This window comes from Diceros bicornis, chromosome 2 (genome assembly GCF_020826845.1).
Source record: "Diceros bicornis minor isolate mBicDic1 chromosome 2, mDicBic1.mat.cur, whole genome shotgun sequence".
NCBI classification, from domain to species: Eukaryota; Metazoa; Chordata; class Mammalia; order Perissodactyla; family Rhinocerotidae; genus Diceros; species Diceros bicornis.
This window is the reverse complement of record NC_080741.1, coordinates 71,282,846-71,308,633: the sequence shown is the minus strand read 5'-3', so window position 1 is coordinate 71,308,633 and position 25,788 is coordinate 71,282,846. Positions and strand designations below refer to the sequence as shown.

General features: G+C 37.5%; 1 protein-coding gene across 4 annotated transcripts in view; it reads right to left on the bottom strand.

Annotated features, from left to right (window-relative positions):
* The window catches only part of RAD18 (RAD18 E3 ubiquitin protein ligase), a 123,877-nt gene that overhangs the window by 76,212 nt on the left and 21,877 nt on the right, over nucleotides 1-25,788 (bottom strand). For all 4 annotated transcript variants that reach the window (XM_058563217.1, XM_058563225.1, XM_058563235.1 and 1 more), the window contains exons 4-6: nucleotides 23,507-23,577; nucleotides 7,056-7,393; nucleotides 6,351-6,450 (exon numbers count right to left, since the gene is read on the bottom strand). In XM_058563217.1, the coding sequence (XP_058419200.1) occupies nucleotides 6,351-6,450; nucleotides 7,056-7,393; nucleotides 23,507-23,577 (509 nt within the window). The remainder of the gene's footprint in view (nucleotides 1-6,350; nucleotides 6,451-7,055; nucleotides 7,394-23,506; nucleotides 23,578-25,788) is intronic.

The window sequence follows — 25,788 nt, the reverse complement described above, 5'->3', positions numbered from 1 at the left end:
TGCTACCCAAACTTAGTGCATCTCAGAACCACCTGGAAAGCTTATTTAAAATGCAGATTCTCAGGCACTTCTGCACACAACCCACCAATTCTGATTCTGTTCTGAAGTGGAGACCTAAAATCTTAATATAGATTCCACAGGGTAAATCTGAGGCAAATGGTCCACAGACCATACTGAGAGAAATAGTACCGTCAAATATAGACTGAAAACAACCAAACATTTCTCTATTAACCAACAGTACCATTCCCTGGCTAAATTATTTCTTTTATGCTCTATCAATAAAGTCTAAAAGCCAGAGTTAACTATAGAAAGACTTGCAAACCCTCAACAGATTATATTTTTCTAAAAATTGCTTTTCTTATAATGACAGCTCATTGAACTCTACAAGATTGATATGATTATGGCTAAATAAAATCACAGTAGGTAGCAAGAGCTGAAACATTTTATAGGAGTTTATACAAGCACATTGTGAGGGAAAATTCATTAAGTCAGTATCTAAAACATTTATTTTATCAAGGATAGACGACTGAACTTATGACTATAAAATTCTAATGGAAAACTGTACTGTGCACTAGCATTTACAATGAAAAGCACCAGCAAAAATCAACAATTTCTCTCAAGAATTTTAAAATATGAAGCCTGATAAATGTCTCCCAAAACAAGAAAATGACACTGATTTTTCTTCCATTATTTACTGAAACTGAGTAATGCATCTCAGAGTCCTCAGATTCTGAGGACAACAAAAGGAAAAGTATTCTTTGAATCAACTGATATGAATCTAGAGGAGTGAAAGGCTGTTATCCACATTGAGGATGTGGCCTGTCAGGGTGCTGTGGGGAAAATTTTTTAAATGTCAGAGATTCTGGGGCCAGCCCGGTGGTGCAGCAGTTAAGTGCATGTGCTCCGCTTCAGCAGCCCGGGGTTTGCAGGTTCGGATCCCAGGCACACACGATGCACTGTTTGTCCAGCCATGCTGTGGCGGCGTCCCATATAAAGTAGAGGAAGATGGGCACAGATGTGAGCCCAGGGCCAATCTTCCTCAGCAAAAAGAGGAGGATTGGCATCAGATGTTAGCTCAGGGCTGGTCTTCCTCACCAAAAAAAAAAAAAATTGAAAGATGCTTATGTGATCAGAGCCCAGGACCAGGATGTAACTAAAGAGAAATGTGGCTCAATGTTTCCCTAAGTGTATCTTTATAAACACTATAGTTTTGCAAGATGTGAGTTATGAGAGAAACAAGGTTTCAGGGTCAAAGAAATTAAGAAATTACTGGATTAAACAAAATCCAACAATTATCTTTGATGCAGGACTTCTCAGAGCCTTCAATACACTAACTTGTGTAATGAATCTTTCCCTAAGAGGGAAATACAGTATGTAGTGCAGTGCAGTGCAGTTGCACTCCAGAGCAAGTGGCAGGACTAGAGTATTCCATGGAGCAGGATTTGGAACCACTATTGGAACTTGAACTTGATGATACATGGATGAGTATGTCTTTGGATAAACTGACAGAGCTAAATGTGTCAGAAGAAACAGGACGGATGCCTCTAGAAAAAGAGAAGTCCAAGCAAGATTATCAGTGTTGATTCCTCACACTTCAAGGAGAAAATGCTCAGCTTCTATACTCCCAACTCATTCATTTCTAAAGAGAAATGCAGGTCTCAGATTTTCACGGCTTACGGGAAATAATCCTCGGGACGATCCAGTTTCATTTATTCCAAATTCTAACTGACTAAACGACCGAAAAATGTAAATTTTATTCTTGTCAACAATCTTACCCACTAGGAGGGGGGAATGTGTACACAAGACTGCACAGGGATGTGTTGCAGGGATCCGTGGCGGTGTCTCGGGGCCCAGAAGCCACCGTGGCTAACAGGCGGGGACAAAGGGGGAGGTCAGGTGGAGCAGCACAGCCCCCAGGCCTCCATCTCCACTTTAATGAAGCAGGGCAATCTTATCTATTTTATGTGTGATGGCTCATTGTAATATTTCATTTGAAAAAAAAAAGGTTCTGCTAGGGGAAGAAAGGTAACGATCAAGTTACAAACACTATGATAAGAACTGTCAATTGATGTCCCCCACTGTAAATTAATAAAGCATCATTACACTTTCTATGTCAGCTTTTGTAAGTTATGACAGCATGAGTTTGTCCCTCAGAACCTGCCTTCACTCCAGATTTACCCATAAAAATTAAGTGACACCATTTTACCTTTAATTACAAAATATAATATAATGGCCCTGCCTTATTAACATGGTTTTTGGAAAATAATCTTCTAAGTCCTTCAAAACAGACCAAACAGAGGGGAGTTCAAGACAGCAGCAAAGGAAGATCCTAAACTCATCTCCTCCCAAAGACACAAGAAATCTACAACTACGTTTAGACTAATTCCCTCTGAAACAGACCTGAAAATAGGATGAACAGAGCCCCCACAACAAATGATAAAAGGACAGCATCGAAACAGGTAAAAGGGGCAGAGTCATGGGCTCACCAAAAAAAACCCACACCCCAGCTGCAGCAATCCACAATCAGGAGAGATCTCAAAGGTACTAAACGTTTCCTTGAGGAGTGAGGGATTCAAACTCCACATCAGGCACCTCAACCCTTAGATCTGGCACAGGAGAGAGGAGCCCCCAAAACACTGGGCGTTGAAAATCAACAGGGAAGGGCCAGCCCCATGGCTTAGCGGTTAAGCGCGCGCGCTCCACTACTGGTGGCCCGGGTTCGGATCCCGGGCGCACACCAACGCACCACTTCTCCAGCCATGCTGAGGTCGCGTCCCACGTACAGCAACTAGAAGGATGTGCAACTATGACATACAACTATCTACTGGGGCTTTGGGGGAATAAAGGAGGAGGACTGGCAATAGATGTTAGCTCAGAGCTGGTCTTCCTCAGCAAAGAGAGGAAGATTGGCATAGATGGTAGCTCAGGGCTAATCTTCCTCACCAAAAAAAAAAAAAAAATCATATGATCATCTCAATAGATACAGAAAAAGCAATTAACAAAACTCAACATGCATTTATGATAAAAAACATTTCAACAAACTGGGTATAGAGGGAACATACATCAACATAATAAAGACCATATATGACAAATCCACAGCTAATATACTCAACAGTGAAAAGCTGAAAGCCTTTCATTTAAGATCAGGAGGAAGACAAGGATGGCCACTTTCACCATTTTTATTTATTGGAAGTCCTAGCCACAGCAATTAGGCAAGAAAAAGAAATAAAAGGCATCCAAACTGGAAAACAAGAAGTAAAATTCACTATCTGCAGATGACGTGGCACTATACAGAAAACCTTAAGACTCCAACAAAATAGCACTAGAACTAGTAAAAGAATTCAGTAAAGTTGCAGGACACAAAAGTAATATGCAGAAATCTGTTGCATTTCTACACACTAACAACAAAATATCAGAAAGAGAAATTAAGAGAACAATCCCATTTACAATTGCACCTAGGGATAAATTTAACCAAGGAGGTAAAACACCTATACTCTGAAAACTATAAGATGCTGAAGAAAGAAACTGAAGATGACACAAATAAATGGAAAGACATACCGTGCTCATGGACTGGAAGAAGTAATATTGGTAAAATGTCCATACTACCCAAAGCAATCTACAGGTTTAATGAAATTCCTATCAAAATGCCAATGGCCTTTTTCATAGAACTAGAACAAATTATTCCTAAAATTTAAATGAAACCACAAGAGACCCTGAAAGCAATCTTGAGAAAGAAGGCGGCTAGAGTTATCATGCTGATTTCAAACTATACTACAAAGCTGTAGTAATCAAAACAGTATGGTACTGGCAAAAACAGACACACAGATCAATGGAGTGGAATAGAGAGCCCAGAAATAAATCCACACATATACGGGTCAATTAATCTTCAACAAAGAGGGCAAGAATATACAACGGGAAAAAAGGTAGTCTCTTCAATAAATGGCACTTGGAAAACTGGAGAGCTATATGCAAAAGAACGAAACTGGACCACTATCATACACCATACACAAAAATAAACTCAAAATGGATTAAAGACATGAATGATTAAAGACTTGAAACCATAAAACTCCTAGAAAAAATAACAGGCAGTAAGCTCTTTGACATTGCTATTTGCAACATTTTTTTTTCAGGTATGTCTCCTCAGGTACGGGCAACAAAAGCAAAAATAAACAAACAGGACTATATTAAACTAAAAAGCTTTTGTACAGCAAAGGAAACCATCAACAAAACACAAAGGCAATTGACTGAATGAGAGAACATATTTGCAAATCATATATCCGATAAGGGGTTAATATCCAAAACTTATAAAGAACTCATACAACTTACTATCAAAAAAACAAACAATCCAATGAAAAAATGGGCAGAGGAGCTCAACAGATATTTTTCCAAAGAAGACATACAGGTGGCCAACAGGCACATTAAAAGGTACTCAACACCACTAATCACCAGCGAAATGCAAATCAAAACCACAATGAGATATCACACGTCACATCTGCCAGAATGGCTATCATCAAAAAGACAAAAAATAACAAGTGTTGGTGAGGATGTGGAAAAAAGGAAACTCTCTTGCATTGTTGGTGGAAATGTAAACTGGTGTAGCCACCATGGGAAACAGTACAGAGGTTCCTCAAAAAATTAAAAATACAACTGCCATATGATCCAGCCATTCTACTTCTGGGTATTTACCTGAAGAAAACGAAAACACTAATTGGAAAAGACATATGCACTCCTATGATCATTGCAGCATTATTTACAATAGCCAAGATATGGAAGCAACTTAAGTGCCCATCAACAGATGAATGGATAAAGAAGTTGTGTGTGTGTGTGTGTGTGTGTGTGTGTGTGTGTGTAACGGAAAATTACTCAACCATAAAAAAGAATTAAATCTTGCCATGTGTGACAACATGGATGGACCCAGAGGGTATTATGCTAAGTGAAATAAGTCAGTCAGAGAAAGACAAATACTGTATGATTTCACTTACATGTGGAATCTAAAAAACAAAACAAATCAACAAACAAAACAAAGCAGAGTCATAGAAACAGAGAAGAAACTGTTGGTTGCCAGAGGGGAGAGGGGTGGTAGTTGGGTGAAATAGGTAAAGGGAATTAAAAGGTATAAACTTCCAGTTATAAAATAAATAAGCCATGGGAATGTAATATACAGTACAGGGAATATAGTTGACAATATTCCACAACTTGATAGGAAGACTGACAGAAACTAGACTTACTGTCATGATCATTTCATAATGTTTCTAAATATCAAATCATTATGTTGTACAACTGAAACTAACATAATCCTGTATTTCAATAGTACTTCAGTTAAAAACAAAAAAAAGACCAAACATAAGAGCCAATCATTCTATTGATCCCCACCTCCTGGATACCACTAATTTCTTCAGTTTCCCTTCTCTCCTTTTCCAAGTCTCTCTAAATGATGACCTATTCTCTGCCCTTCTCTCCTGTTTCAGAAAAGGGTTCTTTCTGCATGTCAAGGATAACTTCATTACTGGAGTCTCGATCTCTTGTGCTCCCAACCTTGTTCCATGTATCATCTGCTCTCTCCCTAGAGAGAGTGAAAGGAAAGAGACTAAAGGCTTAAACAATTTCTATTTTAAAAAATAAAATCTTCCTTGATCTTGTGCTTACTCTTTCCCCAAACTACCTTCTCATCTCTTCTTCCCTTCAGCACCAGACTCATCTACTGTGCAGCTTCTGCTTCCTTTTTATCTTCATTAACACTGATTACTTAAGACCTTGCAATTTAACTTTGACTCAAATTTCATTCCTAACCAACTTACGTGTACACTAATAGTGGCCTAGTGTAATAAATTACTGTGACTTTGATGTATAAGGGAGGCAGAATACCTTAAGTTTGGGTGCAAATACTGAGACAACTTATTAGTTATGTCACCTGGGTGGCTGCAGGTGGGGGGTGGAGGACTTTATATTTCATACACACCCTTTTGTACCTTTTTACATCATATGTATATAACCGCCTATTCGGAAAAAAATTTTTTTTGAAAAAGCTTGACTTAAAATTTTAAAACTTCTGAGCATCCTAAGAACCAAAGAAAGATTTTATATCTTCTATATTCAGAGTCTAACCTTGCTTTCTTTGGCTAAGGGGTTTTATGGTAGTTCTAAAATTCTAAGACAAGAAAATAAGAAAAGAACAGAATTCTAAGTCACTAATTTCTTGTTAAATTAAATTGTATTAGCATATAATAGAGTTAATTATATTTGGCAAAGTGGAGTTGAGGAAAGAAGAGGAGAAGGAATGGAAGAGTTGGCTAATAATAAAGCACAGAGGCACCTGGCTAAAGCTCACTGGTTATGCTTAACTTTCTTACCTTCTGAGGCTTTCCTTCTTCTCTTCACGTGATAAACAGCTGTCTAAGTGCGTATTGATGTGATTTTCTGGAATACTAACGCCACAAACAGGACAATCCACTGTATTTTTTTAAAAAAGAAAGAGAGACTTTATTACTTGTAGAAAGTGCAAAAATAATGTAACCTAGCATCTTTCAGCAATTAAGATAAAAACAGAATTCCCACCTTAATATGCACTTAGAATAGCACTTAGAAAAGCAGAAGAGAAAAAGAATGACATCTCAGGGCAACAGAAGTGGGACAGACTGGTTACCAGGTAATGGCTAAATTGTGAGAAGTCACACAATTAGAATCCTCCAGCTAAAGGAAGAGATTGTTAAAAAGTTCGGAAATCCATTTTTTAGAAAATTCTTTGGTTAATTCTTTTCTACCAAGGCGTGACCGAATTACTATAAAACTAATCTTAAGTTCCCTCCAGTCTTAGGAGGGAAAATTGCTTCATTTTTTCAGCAATCAGCCTGAATTCACAGTCTATGAGACAAAAAAGAGAACAAACATATCTTGAAGCACTGCCTACATTAATCTCTAAGATTGTTATAAGGTGAAATCTGGTTTGCCCTTTCTCATTCCTTCCCCTTCAAAAATTCTGCCTATTTATTCTTGTCATGTGGGATGAGAAGATTTCCATTAACTAAGAAAATACACATGTAAAAATAATTTCCTACCTTTAGTAACTTGTTTGAAAGTCGATGTAGAGGGTGTCGCAGGAACATGAGCATCCAAGGAGCCTAGAGCTCTCTTCTCTACAGAAGGCATCTCTCTGGTCTTTGCAGAAGTGCCCACCTCTTTTCGAGGGCTAAATTTTTTTTCACTCTCTTTTATCAACGACTCTGATGCAGAACCACTAGCTTCTCTGGTCAAGAAATTCTCTGTTAACTTGCTTCCTTGCTTTAAAGAATGTCTGAAGGCTACAGGAGTGTCTACTTTGGCAGCAAGGTTCTTTGAAGAGGAGGAAGCAGGAGATATGGGTGGTGACTCTAAGGCAAACCGCAACAGATGATTCCTGAAGCACAAAAACACAATAGATAATTAAGATATCAAGTTTTAATGTATAATAAGTTAACTGACATGAGCTGTTTTCCCAATTAACACTTGTTTCCATGAAATATAGAACTTACTCCATAATGACAATCAAATCAGTGTTTCTTCTAGAATAAAATACAAAGCAATAAATCTGACTTAAAAAGCAGTTAATCTCAGACAAGGATGCCCACTGTCACCACTCCTATTTAACATAGTACTGGAAGTCTTAGCCAGAGCAATCAGACAAGAGAAAGAAATAAAAGGGATCCAAATTGGAAAGGAAGAAGTGAAACTGTCACTATTTGCAGATGACATGATTTTATATATAGAAAACCCTAAAGAATCCACCAGAAAACTTTTAGAAGTAATAAACGAATATGGTAAAGTTGCAGGATACAAAATCAACATACAAAAATCAGTTGCATTTCTATACACTAACAACGAAGTAGCAGAAAGAGAAATTAAGAATACCATCCCATTTACAATTGCAACAAAAAGAATAAAATACCTAGGAATAAACTTAACCAAAGAGGTGAAAGAGCTGTACACGGAAAACTATAAAACATTGCTGAAAGAAATTGAAGAAGACACAAAGAAATGGAAAGATATTCCGTGCTCTTGGATTGGAAGAATTAACATAGTTAAGGTGTCCATACTTCCTAAAGCAATCTAAAGAGTCAATGCAATCCCTATCAAAGTTCCAACAACATTTTTCACAGAAATAGAACAAGGAATCCGAAAATTTATATGGAACAACAAAAGACCCCAAATAGCTAAAGGAATCCTGAGAAAAAAGAACAAAGCTGGAGGTATCACACTCCCTGATTTCAAAATATACTACAAAGCTATAGTAACCAAAACAGCATGGTACTGGCACAAAAACAGACACACAGATCAATGGAATAGAATCAAAACCCCAGAAATAAACCCACACACATCTACGGACAGCTAATCTTTGACAAAGGAGCCAAGAACATACAATGGAGAAAAGATAGTCTCTTCAACAAATGGTGTTGGGAATACTGGATAGCCACGTGCAAAAAAATGAAAGTAGAGCCTTACCTTACACCATACACAAAAATTAACTCCAAATGGATTAAAGACTTGAATGTAAGACCTGAAACTTCTAGAAGAAAACATAGGCAGTACGCTCTTCGACATCGGTCTTAGCAACATATTTTCAAGCACCATGTCTGACGGGGCAAGAGAAACAATAGAAAAAATAAACAAATGGGACTACATCAAACTAAAAAGCTTCTGCACAGCAAAGGAAACCATCAACAAAACAAAAAGACAACCTAACAATTGGGAGAAGATATTTGCAAACCATACATCTGATAAGGGGTTAATCTCCAAAATATATAAAGAACTCATGCATCTCAACAACAAAAAAACTAACACCACAATTAAAAAATGGGCAAAAGACCTGAACAGACATTTCTCCAAAGAAGATATACAGATGGCCAAGAGGCACATGAAAAGATGTTCAAAATCACTATCTGTCAGGGAAATGCAAATCAAAACTACAATGAGATATCACCTCACGCCCGTCAGAATGGCTATAATTAACAAGACAGGAAACAACATGTGTTGGAGAGGATGCGGAGAGAAGGGAACTCGCCTACACTGCCTGTGGGAGTGCAAACTGGTGCAGCCACTATGGAAAACAGTATGGAGATTCCTCAAAAAATCAAGGATAGAACTACCATATGATCCAGCTATTCCACTGCTGGGTATTTATCCAAAGAACTTGAAAACACAAGTGCATAAAGATACATGCACCTCTGTGTTCATTGCAGCGTTATTCACAATAGCCAAGACTTGGAAGCAACCTAAGTGCCCATCAAGGGACGAATGGATAAAGAAGATGTGGTATATATACACAATGGAATACTACTCAGCCATAAGAAACGATGAAATCCAGCCATTTGTGACAACATGGATAGACACTGAGGGTATTATGCAAAGTGAAATAAGTCAGAGGGAGAAGGTCAAATACCATATGATTTCCTTCATTAAGCAGTAGATAATAACAACAATAAACAAACACATAGAGACAGAGATTGGATTGGTGCTTACCAGAGGGGAAGGGGGGAGGGAGGAGGGCGAAAGGGATGCTTCGGCACATGTGTGTGGTGATGGGTTGTAATTAGTATTTGGGTGGTGAACATGATGTAGTCTATGCAGAAACAGAAGTATAATGATGTACACCTGAAATTTATACAATGTTATAAACCAATATTACTGCAATAAACAAAAAATTAAAAAAAAAAAAAAAGTTTTGGGGCCGGCCCGGTGGCGCAAGCGGTTAAGTGCGCGCGCTCCGCTGCGGCGGCCCGGGGTTCGCTGGTTCAGATCCCGGGCGCGCACAGACACACTGCTTGGTAAGCCATGCTGTGGCGGCGTCCCATGTAAAGTGGAGGAAGATAGGCACAGATGTTAGCCCAGGGCCGTCTTCCTCAGAAAAAAAAAGAGGAGGATTGGCGGATGTTAGCTCAGGGCTGATCTCCTCACAAAAAAAAAAATAAATAAAAAAAAAAAATAAAAAAAAAGTTTTGCTCAACCATGTTAGAGGAAAGATTGAAGTATCTTTCTATTCTTTCCACAGAAAATGGTATCATGAAATAATTATTATATGAAGAAATGACCAAGGAATATGTTGCCAAAAATACAGAGGAAAAAGTATTATTAATGTGTGTCAGTTAATTAATAAAATTATGTGATTTTTCTTGGAAAAAAAAAACATTTTGATATACAAAAAATAAAAAAATAAACATTTTGCTATACAAAAAAAAAAAAAGCAGTTAATCTGTCTATAAAAAAAAAATAGAGGGACTTCAGATTCTGACCATACAGAATAGCTGCTATCAGACTTTCTCTCCAACCACAAATAACTTTAAAATCGGGACAAAACATATATAAAACAACTGTTTGTAAGCATGGACTATAATCAACATAAGGCTACAATCAGAAAAGAGAAACATGAGGTGATCCAACATTCCCCCAAGAATTTCCCCTGGAAACATTTTCTGGGAGTTGGGTATTGAACTGAAGTCAAAACAGGGATCAGCGATCTCACTGGGTAGAGGGAACAGAGATCACAGTTCCGGGCAAAGCACTGGAGGGACAGGGTGCTGGACAGGAGGTAGCCACACAAAGAGAACCCGAAAAGTCCCCTTAGAAATTCTCATCAATTCCTGATCATCTCCAGGGCTGCACAAGCATAAGACAAAACCACAGGATACTTGGTAGCAAGCAGAGCTGGGAAGCTGAGATCCCAAGGGTCAGTGCAGGAAAGTTGCTGGAGTTTGAGCCCAGCCAAAGCTGAGAGACCTGATGAAGATCCTAAACATTCAGTTGAAACCTCACAAAGGCCACACCTTAGAAGAAGGACCACGCCCTAGAAATATAAACAAAACTGAAACAGACCAAACTTAACAAAAAACTAAACCAGGCCTTGACAGAATAAAAGTGAAGAGCTGGTAATTTAACTGCCTGTCAGAACAAAATTCAGCCATCTTTCAAAGAAAGGTAAATCACAGCCTCTCTAATATTTCATCCACAATGTTCAACACACATTTAAAAATTAGGAGACATGCAAAGAAGCAAGAAATTAGCCACTAATCAAGAGATATAACAGTCAATGGAAGCAGAATCAGACGTGATCCAAAGAGTAGATTAGAACACAAGGATTTCAAAATAACTATGAAGAATGTGTTAAAGAAAAAAGATGAAAAAACAGACAAATGAATAAAAAGATAGTGTATTGTAAGAGGGAATTAAGACCCATCCCCAAAAGGATAAAAGAATATGAAACCTACCCATATCATTATCAAATTGCTGAAAACCAAAATAAAGAGAAAATCTTGTAAACAACCAGAGAAAAATAAGACATATTACCTCTAAAGCATGGTTTCTCAACCTTGGTGCTACTGACACTTTAATTGAAATAATTTTCTGTTGTGAGGGACTGTTCTGTGCATTGCAGGAATGTCAGCAGCATCCTGCAACCACCACCACCCCGTGAAAACATATCCAGACATTACCAAATGTCCCCCAGGCGAGAGGGGGTAAAAGAGAAGGCAAACTCACTCCCAGTTAAGAACCATTGCTCTAAGGAAGCAACAGGAAGAAGTGCCACTGACTTCTCAACAAGAAGTACAGAAGCAAGAAGATAACAGAATGATATCTTTAAAGTACAGAAAGAAAACAAAACTGCCAAGAATTCTATTCCCACTGAAAATATTCTTCCAAAATGAAAGCACAATACATTCTTAGACAAACAAAAGCTAAGGGAACTCCTCACCAGCAGACAAGTAATACTACAAGAAAAGTTCTTCAGATGAAGGAAAATGATCCTAGATGGAAGCATAAAAATGACAACAAGAATAAACAGCTCCAGAAAAGGTAAATATGTGGGTAAATACAAGATTATTGACTGTTTTAAAACAATACTAACAATGTCCTGTGGGATTCATAACATATATGGAAGTAAAATACATCAAAACATAGCAAAAAAGGAGATTAAATAATGCAAAAATACTGTAAAGTTCTTGCATTGCTCATAACATGATAAAAGTATTAATTTATGGTACACTATAATATGTTAAGGGTGTATTTTGTAATTTCTTTGGTAATGACTTAAAAGAGTGACACTAACAAATATAATGAAAAAACTAACAAAAGAGATAAAAATACTCTTAATACCACAAAAAGAGCAGGAAGGGAGGAGTGTTTTGTTTTAAAAAGAACAAATGGATAAAGAGAAAACAAATAGCAACAAGGTAAACTGTAATCACACTAAATGTAATGGATGTATACTCCAATTAAAAAACAAAGATTGTCAGACTGGATTAATAAATAAGATGCAACTATATACTGTTCAAAAGAAAACACTTTAAATATTAACACCTAGGAAGGTTGAAAATAAAAGAATAAGAAAAGATGTGCCATGTGCCGGCCCCGTGGCTTGGTGGTTAAGTGCGCCCGCTCCACTACTGGGGTTGGATCCCGGGCGCGCACCGACGCACCGCTTCTCCGGCCATGCTGAGGCCGCGTCCCACATACTGCAACTAGAAGGATGTGCAACTATGACATACAACTATCTACTGGGGCTTTGGGGGAAAAAAAAAGGAGGAGGATTAGCAATAGATGTTAGCTCAGAGCTGGTCTTCCTCAGCAAAAAGAGGAGGATTAGCATGGATGTTAGCTCAGGGCTGATCTTCCTCACAAAAAAAAAAAAAAAAAAAAAAAAGATGTGCCATGCAAACACTAAGCAAAAAAAAGCTGATATGGCAACATTAATAACAGACAAAATAGACTTTAAGGCAAAAAGTATTATGAGAGATAAAGAGGAACATCTCATTTTGACAAAATAGTCAACTTAATTAGAAGCCATAAAAATCATAAATTATATTCACTTAATATCATAGCTTCAAAATGTGTAAAAAAGCAAAAATTGACAGAACTAAAATAAGATAGTCAATTCACAATACTTGGTTTAACTAATAGCGCATATAAATCTAAACACACCTAACAAAACAGAAAAATCAGTCAAAATACAGAAGATCTGAACCAACTCAATTAATCAAATGGATGTAATTAACAAATAAAAACCATTACATCTGACAAATGCAGAATACACATTCTTTTCAAGTATACACGGCACATTTAGCAGCACAGACCATGTTCTAGGCCATAAAGTAAGTCAAATTTCCAAGGAATGAAATATTTCAATATATCTTCTCTGACCACTACGAATTCACATGAAACTCAATCACAGAAAAACAACTAGAAAATCTCCAAATGTTAAGAAATTAAGCACCATACTTCTAAATAACTCCATAGGTCAAATAACAATGGAAAATAGAAAATATTCTGAGCTGAATGATAGCATAGGGGTTTGGTAATAAAACAGTCCCCAGAGAGCAATTTATAGTTTAATAAAAAAATTGAAAATCAACCTTCTAAGCTTCCAACTTAAAAGGTTAGGAAATGAACAGCATATTACACCCAAGAAGGAAGAAAATAATAACAGATATTAGTAAAATAGAAAATAAGCATACAAGAGAAAATGAGCAAAGCCAAAAGTTGGTTCTTTGAAAAAATTAGTAAACCCCTACCAAGATTAAACAAGTAAAAAATGAGTGAAAATACAAATTACAAAAACAAAGAATTAAAAAGAGACATCATTACAAATCCTACAGAAATTAAAAGATAGTAAGAGGATATTATGAACACTTTACACCAATAAAATTGAATTTTAGGCGAAATGGACAAATTTCCCTTGAAAACATCCACTCATCAAAACTAACAAAGGAACAAACAGAAAATCTGAATAGTAGTAGTATCTGTTAAAGAAACTGAACTGTAAACAAAAACCTTCCTACAAAGAAAACTCCAGGCCCAGACGGTTTTGCTGGTGAACTCTGCCAAATATTTAAGGAAGAAATAGTATCAATGCTACACAAACTCACCCAGAAAACAAGAAGAGAAGAATGGTTCCTAACTCATATTAAAGCCAGCATAACCTCAATAACAAAATCCAACAAGTATATTATAGGAAAAAAAAATTATAGTCTAATAATCTCTCATAAATACAGATATAAAAATCCTAAATGAAATATTAACAAATAAATCCTAGAGATAAACAATATAATGAATGCACCAGGACCAAGTGAGATTTATTCCAGGAATGCAAGGTTGGTTTGTTATTTGAAAAAATCAATGTAATTCACCACATTAGCAAAATAAAGGAGAAAAACTATATAATCATCTCAATAAAAGCAGAAAAAGCATTTAATAAAATTCAATACCCATTCATAATAAAAAGAGTCAGAAAACCAGGAATAGAAGGAAAATTTCTCAATCTGAAAGACATCTTCAACAAAACTATAGCTAACATTATAGTCACTAATGAAACTTTGAACATTTCCCCCTAAGAGTAAAAACAAGACAAGAATGTCTACTACCATCACTTCTCTTTAAATTGTACTGGAGGTCCTAGGTTTTGTGGTAAGGCAAAAAAAGTACAAAGGTAGGAAAGAAAGAAAGAAACCTTTTTATTTGCAGGTGACATGATTATGTTCATAGAAAATCCAAAACTCTATAAGCAACTAAAATTACTAAGTGAATTTCTGCAAGATCACTGGATAGAATGTCAATAAACAAAAACCAATGTCATGCCTATATATCAGCAAACAGAAGATGAAATTTTAAAATAAATACCACTTGAAATCATTGAAAACATTAAATACTTGGGCATAAATTTAACAAACATGTGCAAAACTTATGTCTTGAAAACTACAAAACATTGCTGAGAGACATTTTTTAAATGCCTAAATACATATAGAGATATTCTATGTGCTTGGACGAAAAGATTCAACAACGTTAAAATGCCGATTTTCCCCACATTGATTTACAGATTCAATCAATCCCAATCGAAAAACAAGCCACTTTTGGGGGATGGAGATGATACATTTATTCTAAAATTTATATGGAAATCAAAGGCCCTAGAATGCCAGCAGTCTTAAAGGGAACCAAAGTTAAAGGACTAGCACTACTCATTCGAAGGATTTACAATATATCTACAGCATTAAAGCCGTCATATTAGCTTCAAGACAGACAGAGAATAACACAACATAACATGTCTAGTATTAGACCCACACATGTAGTCACTTGATTTACCACAAATGAGCCACTGTAATTTAGTGAGTCTTTTTAATAAATGGTGCTAAAGCAACTGAATATCTGTCAAGAAAAAAATGAATCATGACCCTTATCTCTCATACAGAAAAAATAACTTCAATAGGTTCAGAGACATAAATGTAAAAGCTAAAACTATAACCATTCTAGAAGGAAACATATGAAAAAATCTTTATGACCTGAGGTAGGCAAAGATTTCTCAGGCAACATACAAAAAGCACTAATCATAAAAAAAAGAAAAGGAAAAAAAACAGAGAGATAAATTGGACTTCATTAAAATTAAAACATCTGTTCATCAAAAGACATCCTTAAGAAAATGAAAAGGCAAGCCACAGACAGAGAAAAAATACAATGCATATGCCTGACCAAAATACATAAAGAACTACAAATCAATAAGAAAAAGACAAATAATACAACTTTTTTTAATTGGGCAAACAACTAGAACAGACACTTCACCAAAGATAGAAGAAAAATCAATAAGCACATGAAAAGGTACATTAGTCATCAGGAAATGCAAATTAAAACCATAGTGAATTACTATTTCACACTCAATAGAATACTTAAAACTAAAAGGACTAAAAGCACCAAATATTAACCAGGATGTGGAGCAACTGAAACTCTCATACTGCTAGTGGGTGTGGTACAACCAAACTGGAAAACTGCTCATCAATTTCTTATAAAGCTTAATATACATCTACCCTACAACCTAGCAATTCCATTTCTAGATATTTACCCAAAAGAAATGAAAATGGATGCCTACACAAAGATTGCACAAAAATGTTCAGAGCAGCTTTTCTCATACTAGCTATCAACTGGAAATGATCCAAATTCATCAACAGATGAATGGATAAGCAAATTGTGTATAATCACACAATGGATACCACTCTGCAACAGAAAAGAATGAATACTGATAGAAGCAACAACAGGAACAAATAACAAAGACAGTAGGTGAAGTGAAAGAAAAGAATAAATATATACTGTACGATTCCATTTATATGAAGTTTAAGAACAGTCTGCGATGACAGAAAGCTAAACGGTGATTGTCTGTGGGGGAGGGAACTGACTAGGAGCAGAATAAGGGAGCTAGGATGATGGAAATGCTCTACATCTTGACTGTGATGGTGATTACATAGATGTACACATTTATCAAAATTCAGTGATCAAAACTCAAACTTTATGTATTTTATGTATTACATTATATATAAATGTTACCACAGTTAAAAAATATTAAAAATAATAATGGTAACATTAATTTTTAAAATCTCACAGATATACTAATCAAAAATGCTAAAATTAAATAGACTGGGAATACAAAGTGTTGGAGAGGATATGGAACAACTGGAACTCCTATATTTTGCTTGAGGGAGTGTAAATGATCTAACAATTTGGAAACTAGCTTTAAAGATAACACCCAATAAATGAATGTCTACTCTATGACCCAGTAATTGTACTTCTAGATATATGATAAAAGAAATATATGAACAAGGATGTTCACAGCAGTATTCATAATAGACAAAAACTGGAAGCAATCCACATGTCTATCAATACAGAAATGGAGAAAAAAATTATCCATATATTATCATCTGAAATCAAAAGACTCACAGAAAAAGATCAAATGTTTACCCCAATGATATATTATTTGATTGGATTTCCCTTTCTCTATTGGCTGAAGTCAACAAAACCACTCTTAACATTGATACCTGCTAGGGTTAGTTACTTCACTGAGCAGGAAATGATACAAAAAGAAAAAAGCAGCAATTTTCATTCTGCCTCACAGTTTTACAGAAATCCACAAAACTTCTATTTACATCAAGACATTCTGCTTCATATCTTACTTAACTGCCACCCATAATCTGAATGCTTTGACCCTTTTAAATATGTCCTAATTAACATTAAACATTTTAAAATGAATAATTAGCGTTGAGGGAGGGTGAGTGGATGTGTAGAAGAATCAAGACTGTTCATGAGCTGATAAATATTTAAGTTAGGTGATGGGCACATGGGAGTTCATTATACTGTGTTCTCTATTTTTGTATATGTTCGAACTTTTCCACAATAAAAATTTTGAAAATAAAAATTACAAAAGCTACAGTTGGGAGGAAGGCTAAAAGAAAACCTCAAGGATCTTCAACTTTGAGAGGAAACAGAAATAAAAACATAGAACCACAATGAAGTCTCTTTTCCTTCCAGGATCTGGATTTGGTACAAAGAAGAGTCTAATTAAAGCTTTCACCTCATTATGTCAAAGTAAAACACACACTATTCAACTAATACATAAAACTGTCACTGATAAACCACTTCCACACTACCACACTCTTCAGTGCAGTGTCTACCCTAGAGATAATTCTCCTGTTTGCTTTTATTCTAAATTCAGAGGAACTTTATTCTACTAATATTCTCACTTACTTCAATACATGCCAATAAAGAATGTGGCAGACAGTAGCAACATTGCAATGATAAAAATACGCCCAAGCTAAAATTAAAATTCATTAATTTCTTTATGTGCCTATTACTCTTGGGAGGGGAAATATAAGAGAACAAAATAGTTCCGTCCTCATGAAGCACACCATAGTAAAGAAGACGCATACATAACATATGTGAAAAGTGCTATGAAGAAAAAAATGAAGCCAACGAAGCCATGTATGAGGAGGGAACAAGCTTGATGCTCTTTATAGGAGGGTCAGAGAAGACCTCACTGGAAAGATGACCTACGAAAAATAGAGTCCAAAGAAAGTGGAGGACTAAACTATGTGACTATCTGGGGAAACCCTGTATCACCTAGAAATAACAGTAAGTGCCAAGTCTCTAGGGTCAGAGTGATTAACACGTCTGAGAACAGCAAGGTGGCCAGTGTGACTGGAGCTGAACAACAGGGGAGACAGAGGCAGGAGCCCAAGTCAAAGAAGGAGCTGATTACGTACGGAGCAGAGGACTGCTACTGAGACGACTTAGGCTGCTGCTGCAACTCAGATGGGAAAGCACCTATGGACAGTTTTAAGCATGACCCGACTTTTTATTTTAAAGGTTCCCTCTAGTTGCTGCCCTCAGAAGGACTCTAAGAGAGCAAAAGCAGAAATAAGCCCACCAGGAAGCAATCACGGAAATCTAGGCTGACACTGGCTTGGACTAGGATCATACTGTTAAGACAATGAAAAGCTGCCAGATTCTGGAAGTATTTTAAAGATAAGCCAACAGGATTTACTGATGGACTGACAGATTATGTGTGAAAGAGACTGGTCAGCATGACTCCAAGGTTTCCGGCCAGGGCAAATGCAAGGACAGAGCTGCCATTTAATGAGTTGGAAGACTGTGGGAGCAACAGATTTGGGGTGGCGGGTGGGAGCAGCATGGGGAATCGGGAGTTTAGTTTTGACTGTGTCAATCAAGAGCTGCTTTTAAAAGGTCTAAGCAGAGATGTGAAATTAGAAGTTAGATACAGGAGGCTGAAGTTTTGGGGAGAGACCTAGCTGAAGATACAAATTTGGAAGGCATGAAAGTACAAATGGTATTTAAAATTATGAGACTGTTTATGGCAATTCATATAACTTAAAAGTGAGCTGGGTAGGGGCCAGCCCCGGTGGCCTAATGGTTAAGTTTGGCACGCTCCGCTTCCTCGGCCCAGGTTCAGTTCCCCGGTTCGGACCTACACCACTCATCTATCAGCAGCCATGCTGTGGCAGCAGCTCACATACAAAATAGAGGAAAATTGGCACCAGATGTTAGCTCAGGGCGAATCTTCCTCAGCAAAGAGAGGAAGATTGGCAACAGATGTTAGCTCAGGGCAAATCTTCCTCAGCAAAAAATAAATAAATAAACAACCTGTGTAAAAATGTTAATTCCAAATTTGATACTTAGAGTTAATCTGAATTGGTAATTTTCCCCTTTAATTTCCATCACTCCTATGTATTATATTAAAAGTGTGTTGGTATTACAATGCCTAACAGCATTCATTACAGACACTCAGATATTTTTTGGGTGAATTATGAACTTTTAGAGCTGGGAAAGACCCTCAGAGATAAACCAATATGCTCATTATGACAGATGGCTAAATAGAGTTCCAAAGAGGTTTACTGATTTGCTCAAGGTCACCCAGTTAGTTAGGAAGTGCACTAGATTAGATCCCAGATACCCAGACACTTGGTCTAATAAATTTCCCTCCCCATGTTTTCTTGTTCTGAATAAGTAACTGTGACTCAATAAAGTAGAGGAAAATCTTGCCCATTTGTTAACTATACAATAACCTTACCTCTTCAGAATGCAGCTAAGAATTAAGAGTCAAAATAGGTCTTTGGGTAGACGTGAGCAGTCATAAAATCCATGTAATCAAGTTCACGGATTTCAGTAACTAGCGAAGTCCCTGCAAATGCTTGTTCTCATCTGACACATGTAAATAGCATTCTAGGACCATAAGGTTAAACAGGCAGAGGCCCACCCAAGCACAAATTCTTATTAGCACCTTAGACCATCAACAGAGAATAGGGCAACACAATACAGTCATGCGTCACTTAAGAACAAGGATACGTTCTGAGAAATGTGTCATCAGGCGATTTTGTCATTGTGCGAACATCACAGAGTGTACTTACACAAATTTAAACAGTAAAGCCTACTACACACCTAGGCCATGTGGTACTAATCTTACGGGACCACCTCATATATGCGGTTCGTCATTGACCAAAACATCGTTATGTGGCACCTGACTGTATAAATATAGGTAAAATATAAATGATAATAATAATTATAGGAATCTTTTTTAGGTTCTTTTGTTCCAGATACTATGCTGGTTATCTTTTAGTATAACTCTTCATTTCTAATCCTTACAACAATCCCTTAAAGTATGAACAATATTATTCCCATTTTTCAGATGTGAAACAGAGGCCAAAGAGGTTTAATATCTTGATCACAATCACATCAGAACTAGCAGGGCCAGGACTGGAACCTAGCTCTGCCTGAATCCAAAGCCAGTATGCTTTCAACTACACCACAGGAAAAAGTGAAATTATATTCTACATACTCCTATGAGATGCTAAGGGAATTACGTGTTACAATTATCATCTAAAATGTTTAAATTCTTGACCTTGGAATAAGTACTTGGGGAAAAATTCATAACTTGATGGTGGATAAACCAAAGCAGTAAATGACATCTTACACTCTCAATTCATGAAAATAATGATATAGCTGTAAATCGGCTGCTATGCAAAAATATAGAAACAATATTTTTACGTCAAGAATGACGTTCACCTTACACAAAAATATTCTAAGTACATTTTGTTCAACCTAATTTCTTAAACAGTTTTATTTATTTATTTTGTGTGTGTGTGAGGAAGATCAGCCCTGAGCTAACATCCATGCTAATCCTCCTCTTTTTGCTGAGGAAGACCGGCTCTGAGCTAACATCTATTGCCAATCCTCCTCCTTTTTTTCTTTTTTTCCCCAAAGCCCCAGTAGATAGTTGTATGTCATAGTTGCACATCCCTCTAGTTGCTGTATGTGGGACGCGGCCTCAGCATGGCCGGAGAAGCGGTGCGTCAGTGCACACCCGGGATCCGAACCCAGGCCGCCAGTAGCGGAGCGTGCGCACTTAACCGCTAAGCCACGGGGCCAGCCCTCAACATAATTTCTTAAGAACATCATTTTAAATAAAATTGAGTCAAGAAGAAAAACACTTGTTCTTTGAAAATAAAAGGCAAAAGTTAGAAGAAAATGTAAGATCTGAACGTCAGCCTTGTGTCTGAAAACCTCAGGAATAATTTCCAATACCCTCTTATTATTCAGCTTTTAAGAATATTAAATTTTTAAAAATCATATGTCATAAAACGGCAATGACAGATGAGAAAAATGAAAAAAAAATGAAATTGACAACACATCTTACATTTTTGTCATAAAATTAAACTTCCTCCCTCATCAATCTTAAACCAGATTTCACAAAAGTAATGAAACTGATTAGCTTGAATTTTATCCCCACTAATTTTGCAAATGAAGTACCACAGCACTTTAGATAGGACCAATCCAAGAAATGTTCACCGTAAGGGAATTCCAAGAAGAACGGCAATTCCAAGAAGGCAAAAAGGGGGAGAAACAAATGATAAAAATCTATCCCAAATCTACAAAGAATGCTTCCCACTCCACTACACCCACTATAACGAATAATTAAAGAGCCTATTCCTCTTGGGGGGTGGTGGGGGAGCTCAATCATTCCAAGGCCTCTCTCTCCTTATTTTTGTAAGAAAGATCAGCCCTGTGCTAACATCTGCCAATCCTCCTCTTTTTTTGCTGAGGAAGACTGGCCCTGGACTAACATCCATGCCCATCTTCCTCCACTTTATATGGGACGCCGCCACAGCACGGCTTGACAAGTGGCGCGTTGCTGTACGCCTGGAATCCGAACCGGGGAACCCCAGGCTGCCGCAGCAGAGCGTGCACACTTAACCACTTGCGCCACCAGGCTGGCCCCCAACGCCTCTCTTTAAGTTACAAAAAGTTCTCTGCACCCAAAGATACTGATCACTTCTCTTCAACAAACAGATGCTATTCTTTGTAACGCTCCCTTTTTCCTAGCAGAGAAGTTGTTATAGTTTCAGTACCAGCTGAAGAAAACAAGCAAGCCCTGAGATACAATTTTACCCTCTCAGACAAAATCCAACAGCCAATAAATTCCTTTCTAAAAACATGGCTCCAGGGGCCAGTCCAGGGGAGTAAGCGGTTAAGTGCGTGCACTCCAATGCGGCGGCCCAGGGTTTGCTGGTTCGGATCCCAGGTGTGCACCAACGCACCGCTTGTCAAGCCATGCTGTGGCGGCATCCCATATAAAGTAGAGGAAGATAGGCATGGATGTTAGCCCAGGGCCAGTCTTCCTCAGCAAACAAAGAGGAGGATTGGCAGATGTTCGCTCAGGGCCTATCTTCCTCGCAAAAGAAAAATAAAAAAAATAAAAATAAAAACATGGCTCCATCCTTTCTCATAGACTTCAAAATCTAACTGGTGAAGGACATGAAACCAAGAAAAGAAATATCTTTAATTATGAGAATCAGAGAATCTCAGAGTTTCTTAATCTAGGAAAGTATACTACGTTTTTATGACCCTGCTTAGGGAAATAACTACCCAGCTAATTTCTATTATTTCATATTAGGTGGGTTCAGAGTACTAAACTTGGTCATTTTTAGGATATAAACCAATGAATAAATGTGCAATTCTATTGGCAGAAAATGCTTTACGTTTTTAGAAGCAATGTAAGACTATACCTCTAAGAATGTCCCAACAAGCCTAGAAGTCACACACTCAAATACGTGGGCACCTAACGGTTAACTAAACATAGTATGTTCCTAATAAAAATTCCTGCTTGACTTGCATGATTAAAAACAATTCAAGATATCGTTTGGTAAAACATACCCTTTCATATCCCTTTGGGTGAACAAACTTACTTTCACCATCATGCATTTGACTGTTAAGAAGGAAAGCTATATTTCTGAGCTTTATAAAGTACCAATTACGTATGTCACATGGCACATCATTTTACACGTGTGGAATATATCAGATTAAGAATTAATGGATTAATATATAACAGACACAGAAACAATTACAGATACGTGTGTATACATGGGTTAGCACACACAGATGTATACATGCATATGTTACCCAGCTCTGTCCACTGAGAGGGCCTAGAAGCAACGACACCCCAGTAACAATGAGCATACCCAGCTCCAGATTCTGATTTCTTTTTTTTTTTTTTTTTTGGTGAGGAAGATCAGCCCTGAGCTAACATTCATGCTAATCCTCCTCTTTTTGCTAAGACCAGCCCTGAGCTAACATCTATTGCCAATCCTCCTCCTTTTTTTTTCTCCAAAGCCCCAGTAAATAGTTATATGCCATAGTTACACATCCTTCTAGTTGCTGTACGTGGGACGCGGCCTCAGCATGGCCGGAGAAGCGGTGTGTCGGTGCACGCCCGGGATCCGAACCTGGGCCGCCAGTAGCGGAGCGCGGGCACTTAACCGCTAAGCCACCGGGCTGGCCCCAGAGATTCTGATTTCTAAATACCATTCTCCAACCAAAGGAACTAGGGCTCCTTGGAAAAATGGTTGATTCTAGGGCTGAGACAGGAAAACTAAAAGATGAAGCTGGAGTACCTCTATAGGACCTAAAAGCAAGAAAGTGCTCAAGTCTACATTTTAACTCTTGTTTTTCATAACAGGAGAATATCTGTTCAGCAAAGGAAAAAAATCCTATTATCACTAGACTGTCCATGTGTGATTAATGACTGTTGCCACTTCCCTTCTTTACCCCAAAATATGCAACCTTGCAATTCACCAATCTCCAAAAGTGCACAAAGTAAAGAGGGGACACATATAAAAGACAAAAATAGTTAGGGGTTAGTCACAAAAATAAATCATACCGTGCAAAATTCAAGCTTTTTACCAGTTCATCTAATACACGGTTATTTTTCAGGTCCGGCTCTGTGACTGTCTAGAAAAGAAAAACAACAGATGGAAAAAGGTCAGAAACAGTAATTAACTTGTCATAATCTTATTTTGAAAATGTGTGACCCATCCTCCTGAGACTCCTCATCCCACTAAGTCTTCCAGGAAAGCCTCCAAATAAAGTTCATTTATCTCATACTGATATGGAATTTTAAAACAACAGTGAATCAGTATCTGCTGACTGGAAGTCTCATAAAAACTTTCCAAAGCACCTGGTAAAATCATATATACTCTGTACCGACTAAGATAAAACCTAATATGAGCAAGAATCCTTCTTGAAAATGCCAGCACTAGGCTTTCTCAAAAATTTCTCCTGAAAAGCAGGCAAGAGATTGTTACGGAACCAAGTGGGCTCGCCTCCTGGTGAGTTAAATAAGACTCTACGCCAGTGGAAGTTGTCTCACAAAGTTAAGTGTATTAGCAGCAAATAGGAGGCCATGAGGAATCATTTCCAAAGGCATGGTGTCCCCCAAGAAAGGGAAGCAGGAACTTTTATTTTGGTTGGGGAATGAATACTCAAAAGGGAGAGGCAGGTATTTGCTTGGCACAGGCTCAGTTGCGGGAGAATGTGCTTCCAAATAATGAGGCCTAAGCTCCTCCTAGAGAGATCTTTGCATTAAAAATAAGGCAAAGGTCATGGGCCATAGCTCTTGTGATGAGGCTTGGTCAGTTTCAGGATGGCTGGTGGTTACATCTCTTTAACATACAAAAGGAAAAGAAACAACTTGGAAAAACAGTTCATTGCTTCCAAACTCACCTTTGGAGCCTAGTTGGTGACAAGATGTTTGTTCTTTTACGTGATAATATTAGGAGAGACATAAGGTGTTCAAAGAGTTTAAAAACAAGACTGGTGTTCAGGAATACAAGAGGAAAATGATAAATCTAGTACTTACTCAGCAGGAAGGGTACACAGTTTATCACCATGATGATACCATCCTGACAAAGGCAGTGTACCATGAGTCGTAAAGAGCTTAGACTCGAGAAACAAACTGGATCATTTCTTACGAAGCATTCTTACATAATAGTTCAGAGAAGTTCAATGACATCCAGACACCACCTACCTACCAGAGGTGCCAAACTAGAACCTAAACCCTTTAGTCCCAGTGTCCTTTCTATTAGACCTTACTGTCTCTTTTTCTTCTTTCTTTATTCCTACTTATGTTTTCTTTGCCTTTTTACCTTCTTTTTCACCTATTTCAACTACTTGAAATGCTTCAGAAACCATAACAGCAAATTTCCTAATGTTTTCCCATAAGGCCTTGTCACTGACTAGGCACCTCAAGAAACTCAAAGGTGGGTTTGGAAGCAAGTCACTGTTTTTCCACCTTGTTTCTTTTCCTTTTCTATGTTAACCAGATGGAACCACCAACCATCCTCAAACTGACCAAGCAAGAAACTCAAGGGAGATGGAACCACCAGCCATCCTGAAACTGACCAAGCCTCACCACAAGAGCTTTGGCCCATGACCTCTGCCTTATTTTTAATGCAAAGATCTCTCCAGGAGGAGCTTAGGCCTCCTTATTTGGAAGCATGTTCTCCAACTGAGTCTGTGCAAACAAATACCTGCCTCTCCCTTTTGAGTATTCATTCCCTAACCAAACTAAAAGTTCCTGCTTCCCTTTGTGGGGGTCACCACGCCTTTGGAAATGATTCTTCATGGCCTCCTATTTGCTGCTAATACACTCAACTTTGTGAGACAACTTCCACTGGTGTAGAGTCTTATTTAACTCACCAGGAGGCAAGCCTACTTGCTTCAGTAACAGCCTGGTTTGGGAAGGGGGAAAGGGACCAGTTAGGCTGGGTTCAGCCCAACGGCCATGAATCTTTGCCTTCTGCACAAATACTTACACCAGTCATTTGCAAATGAATAATCCTACTATCCGATTTTCTACCCAACTTGAGAAATTTTAAAAAATTAGGAGCCATAAAAACACAGGTCATAAGATTTAGAGTGCTACATCCTGCTCTTAAAATTAGTTTTTACTTCCTAATAAAATACATTTAGGTTATCAGAAATCTGAATAAAAAATTGAACAAAGCCCAATTCTCCATATATGTATTTAAGAGGTCCTTTCTTAAAGGACCTGTAAAAAAAAAAGAAAATGTCTTTTACATAGCTTAATTCAATAATTACACATCTTCCCTTGGGCTTTTATGTATACATAAAGCAGAAATATTTACACCAATCAGTAAGTTT